General features: G+C 42.7%; 1 protein-coding gene across 1 annotated transcript; it reads left to right on the forward strand.

Annotated features, from left to right (window-relative positions):
- The first annotated feature begins 1815 nt into the window (after positions 1-1815).
- On the forward strand, positions 1816-4939 carry LOC126016207 (kelch repeat and BTB domain-containing protein 6). The gene has a single exon (XM_049778774.1). It carries the CDS (start codon positions 2109-2111, stop codon positions 4119-4121), a length of 2013 nt encoding a protein of 670 aa, XP_049634731.1. The 5' UTR covers positions 1816-2108; the 3' UTR covers positions 4122-4939.
- Positions 4940-5977: the final 1038 nt, after the last annotated feature.

Consider the following 5977-nt stretch of genomic DNA (forward strand, 5'->3'; position numbering starts at 1 on the left):
AATCTGAAATGAATACTAATAAAAGATGGTGTCATTTTTTTCCTTTGTCCATTTTAATTGAGGCACCCTATTTAGAATGCTGCTAATCATAGTTTCATGCCCACGACCATGCCTGCTTATCTGAACCAAAGTCCCAGGGATAGTACCTTTCCATTCCCAGTAGGTAAATTCACCCAGGTAAGCTCAGTTCTGGAGACCAGTTTTAAGATTTTCTTGTCTTTGGTCTTGTTGCTTCTTTGCTTTTTTCCTCATTTCCTCCATTTGAGACTGTTCATCTCTCTCCTTTTTTTTTTTTTTTTTGCTTTTGAATTTTGGGTCACACCCAGCTGCGCTCAGGGGTTCCTCCTGGCTCTACGCTCAAAAATTGCTCCTGGCAGGCTCGGGGGACCATATGGGATGCTAGGATTCGAACCACTGTCCTTCAGTATGCAAGGCAAATGCTCTACCTCCACATGCTATCTCTCCAGCCCCAATCTCTCCTTTTTTTTTTTTTTTTTTGTAGTTTTTGGGTCACACCCGGCATGCTCAGGGGAAACTCCTGGCTCCATGCTCAGAAATTGCTCCTGGACCATATGGGAAGCTGGATTCGAACTGATGACCTTCTGCATGAAAGGCAAACGCCTTACCTCCATGCTATCTCTCCGGTTCCCAATCTCTCCTTTGCAGAAAATTTCACTCAACAGGATACCCTCAGGATTCGACACAGGTGCAAATTAAGAACTGATATTTTAAAATGTTGTCTTGTATAGTTCTAAGTAAAACTACATATAGAGTAAGAAGAACTGTGGTTCCTAGTTAGGCAGGTAGGTTGGGGCATGAGTTGGAGGGATAAGCCTATATATGCACATTCATTTGGGGGGGGGATGAAAATTCTGTTTATTACTTTAATGTTGGGCGCATGACACTATATATGGTTCAAAACTATACAATTGTGTAATGTAAAAAAGAGAGAGAAGCATAAAAATTATGTGATTTAATAACATCTATGAAAGTTCTTTATTTGATACAAATGCAATCCAAATGCTAAAACCAGGGCTTAAGAACTACAAAGAGTAAGGGGTTAAGTACACGTGAGCAACCTTTAACTGTACTTTTCCCTGTAAAGCTAACATTGATCTAAAAAAGAAATTAAAAGTGGTAATCAAAAGATGAAAAAACTTAAATAGATTTTTGCTGAAATGTGCAGGTTTTCCAATTTTCCCTACCCACTTGTAATCTTGATCAAATTTGCGGGTGGTATACTCCAATTCTCATAAATGCTAAAATAAAAAAAATGGAGGGGAAAACTAAAATGTATTAAAGCTCTTAGTTTATAGGCACCATGAAAGTCCTTTTTCTATTTCCACCAGTGTTGTACAAAGATCTACGCCAAGTGTTTGATGCATTCTACGCCATCACGCGATACAAGTTGCATTCACGGTCCAAGTGTTTAGAAAAATCGTACATTTCACACAGGAGCCAATTCCGAGATAAAAATTCCCAAAGGACAAATAATATCGAACGAACCTCTCATATGCATTCAAAATCCAGAAAAACCCTCCGCCATGAAAAGCAAAAGCGAAAAGAGCATGGACCGATTTTTCCGATTCCCTAAAACCGAGAGGAGCGGAGACAATGAAGGCCGGCCAAATCTCGCGACATCACGGGAACTACAACTCCCGACACGCAACGCGGCAGCTGCCCCATAGCCTCTCCCTAGGAGTCTGAGGCCCCGGCATGCCTCAAGGCTCGAGAGGCGACCTGGGACTTGTAGTCTCCCTGGGGGGGTGGGGGGAACCACTCAGTCCTGCCAACGCGTTGGTGGCGGTGGCGGCAGCAGCAGCAGCAGCAGCATCTTGTCTTGGCTCTTGCCAGCAGTTCCAAGTGAAGACGACGAGCCGAGGCGCAGAACTGGCAAAGGGGTGAGTCAGTCCGTCGGTCAGCGTGCTTGAGGGAGGTGGCTTCAGCGAGCCGGGTTCAATTAAATAAATGGACACGTGCTGCAGTAGTCTCTCAGCAGAGACTCCAAGCTCTGAGGGCCAGCAAGCGGCGCCTGAGGAGGAGGCAGAGCCCGGTTCTTTGCACCTATTTGCAGCGTCCTCAGTGCTGGGCCACCATCTCTCTCCACCATGCAATCCCGGGATGAAGCTCCACGCTCTCGCCGCCTCGCCAGTCCCCGGAGCGGCAAGCGGCCCAAGAGGATCCACAAGCCCACCGTGGCGGCGTTCTTCACCGGCCCCGAGGAGCTCAAGGACTCGGCGCACTCGGCCGCGCTGCTGGCGCAGCTCAAGGCCTTCTACGACGCGCGGCTGCTGTGCGACGTGACCATCGAGGTGGTGACGCCCGGCAGCGGGCCCGGCACCGGCCGCCTCTTCCCCTGCAACCGCAACGTGCTGGCGGCCGCCTGCCCCTACTTCAAGAGCATGTTCACGGGCGGCATGTTCGAGAGCCAGCAGACCAGCATCACCATGCACGACGTGGACGCCGAGTCCTTCGAGGTGCTGGTGGACTACTGCTACACGGGGCGCGTGGCCCTGAGCGAGGCCAACGTGGAGCGGCTTTATGCAGCCTCCGACATGCTGCAGCTCGAGTACGTGCGCGAAGCCTGCGCCTCCTTCCTGGCCCGGCGCCTCGACCTGTCCAACTGCACCGCCATCCTCAAGTTTGCTGATGCTTTTGGTCATCGCAAGCTGCGCTCGCAAGCCCAGGCCTTCATTGCACACAATTTCAAGCAGCTCAGTCAGATGGGATCGATCCGGGAGGAGAGCCTGGCTGATCTGACCCTGGCCCAGATGCTCACCATCCTGCGCCTGGATAGCCTCAACATAGAGCATGAGCAAACAGTGTGTCATGTGGCGGTGCAGTGGTTAGAGGCCGCCCCGAAGGAACGTGGGCCCAATGCTGCAGAAATCTTTAAGTGCATCCGCTGGGCTCACTTCACTGACCAAGATCAGGATTATCTGGAAGGACTGTTGACCAATAATACTGTGAAGAAGTACTGCTCAGAGCTCATTGAAGGCGCCCTGCAGATGCGCTATGGGGACATGTTATACAAGGCTGTGGTGCCCAAGCCTGAGACCAGCAGCAGCAGCTCTCTTGTATCTGCTGTGGAAAACTCATCCCAGAGACTGGGGGTGTGTGCCAAGAAGATGGTGATCTTCTTTGGGCACCCTAGAGATCCCTTTCTGTGCTGTGACCCATATACTGGGGACATGTACAAAGTGCCCTCACCTGTGACCTGCCTTGCTCACACTAGGTCTGTGACTACTTTAGCAGTCTGTGTATCTCCAGACCATGACATCTATCTTGCAGCTCAGCCCAGGAAGGATCTGTGGGTATATAAGCCAGCCCAGAACAGTTGGCAACAGTTGGCTGACCGCTTGCTCTGCCGCGAAGGCATGGATGTGGCCTACCTCAATGGCTACATTTACATTTTGGGTGGACGAGACCCCATTACTGGAGTTAAGCTGAAGGAAGTGGAATGCTACAATGTTCAGAGGAATCAGTGGGCTCTAGTGGCACCGCTACCCCACTCTTTCATATCCTTTGATCTAATGGTAATTCAGAACTATCTCTATGCTCTCAATAGTAAGCGCATGTTTTGCTATGATCCTAGCCATAATATATGGCTAAAGTGTGTGTCTCTTAAGCGGAATGACTTTCAAGAAGCCTGTGTCTTCAATGATGAGATCTACTGTATCTGTGACATCCCTGTCATGAAAGTGTACAATCCAGTCAGGGGAGAATGGAGGCAGATGAATAACATTCCCCTGGTGTCGGAGACCAACAACTACCGAATCATCAATCATGGTCAGAAATTATTGCTGATCACCTCACGTACTCCACAGTGGAAGAAAAACCGTGTGACTGTATATGAATATGACATCGGGGCAGACCAGTGGATTAATATAGGTACCACATTAGGTCTCTTCCAGTTTGATTCCAACTTTTTTTGTCTTTCAGCTCGTGTTTATCCTTCCTGCCTGGAATCTGGTCACAGTTTCCTCACTGAGGAAGAAGAGGTGCCAAGTGAATCCAGTACTGAATGGGACTTAGGTGGATTCAGTGAGCTGGATTCTGAGTCAGGAAGCTCCAGTTCTTTATCTGATGATGATTTATGGGTACAGGTAGCGCCTCAGTGAAATGCACAGGATAGGCAGTTTTTTTAAATAGATAGTTTGAAACCTAATGTGGTTTTCTGCTTTGGAATGTATTTTAGATACCCTTTCTGTTTTCTGAAGAAAAAAACTAACGACTGGTTTCAGTATTTGTTTAGAAGGGGTATGTTTGTAGTACTAATGTCACTTAATGATACAGAATTTTAAAACATTCAATTTCACTTATTTAATTAACTTAATGTTATACAATGCCAGTATTGGTTTATTTAGTATATTTATATTTCATATGCTCTTACATTTTTATTATTAAATCTTACATTCTGTTTAGTGCCACAAGTGCTGTAACTTGAATTTTAGTTTTTATAATAGAAAATTTATCAGATAGAAATTATTAGATAGAGTTTTGAGAGTTTATCTTTTCCTTCAGTGTAGTGTGATAGATGTCAACACTAAATTAACATTGACACTATTTTAAATGTGTTACAATTAAAATTTAGTTTGCTAAGTTTTAGCTTAGTTTGCTCTTTATGTGAAGAATGATACTTATACATTTAATGTGATTGACTAGTGATTTCATTTGCAGTTATGGACAAAATAGCTGTAAACTCACTGAAGTAAAAGCAAAAAAATCATGATACTCTTATTTGAAGGAACTTTCAGTTTTAATTACAATATAAAATGTGTATTTACCAAAAGTGACCAATTTTTCATCTAACAAAGTTTCATTCTAGTGATATCATCAATTGCCTAAAAAAAAACATAAAATTTTAACTTGCTTTGTAGTTCATATTTTTTTTAAAAAAAATCTATACTTGACACATGCTTCATTGAATCAAAGGAAATCCTTTTCACTGAAGATGATTATGTAAATTTTTATTAATTGTGTTTAAAAAATTTATGTGATTCTTAAAATATTTTGATGGTACAATTTTGGTGTTCATCTTAGAGATTTTTGTCAAGTGTAATTATTATTAATGTTTTGTGGGTAATATTGATTTTGAAAGTATGTATAAGCTAAGAATAGTATTTTGTTGAGAATCAATAGTTGTTGTGTCTATCAATTCTAAAATCAAGTGCCAGCCAAGAACTTTAAAACTTCATTGTGTATAGAACTGTTTTGTGTGCCATTGACATATCCTGTCAGTTTTGTAAGTCACTAAATGTTATTATCAGCTTAAAAATATTTTTGTATTAAAAGTATACAGTTAAATAACACAAGTGGATGATGGCAGTTAGGGCCAGTAGTGAAAGTATATTTCTTTTGTCAAAAATTCCTCAAGCAGTGGTATACATGACTATTTTGTTACAGTATTTGTATTTGTTCTGTGTTTCTCTGTGAACCATGTTCCAGTCTTTCTGTCAAGGGAAAGTCCAAAGCTTTAGACTAAATCACACAACTCTGATTTAGTACAAGAAATTCGTAAGTGCTTACCTCATAACGATTTACTAAACATGTTTATCATTGTACATAGATATGATAAACAACCAGATGTTTATAGTGTATCTTTTTTCATATCCATTTGGAATAATCTCCCATAATCTTCAATAAGATGCTAATTCCTCTGTTATATTTATTGTTACTGATAGTAGAATGGCATTTGATGCACTTGAGCAGAGTATAAAGGAATGTACTTTTGCCTAGAGCTAAATTTTTAATATATACAGAGGAATAAAAAAGGAAAAGAGGGAGACACAAAGGTAAAAATATCTAAGTTAATTTGGCCATCTGAAGATTCTACAAAACATTCCTGCTTAACATTTTTTTTAGTGACTTGTCCTAACAGTACATGTTCCTTCAAAAGGGCCAACGTGCTCTAGTTGTCTAAGGCTAAGTGTTGTTCCATTTGACAACAGAGTTGTATAAGCATTACACTTAACAC

The sequence above is a fragment of the Suncus etruscus genome, chromosome 8, assembly GCF_024139225.1.
Source record: "Suncus etruscus isolate mSunEtr1 chromosome 8, mSunEtr1.pri.cur, whole genome shotgun sequence".
NCBI lineage: Eukaryota > Metazoa > Chordata > Mammalia > Eulipotyphla > Soricidae > Suncus > Suncus etruscus.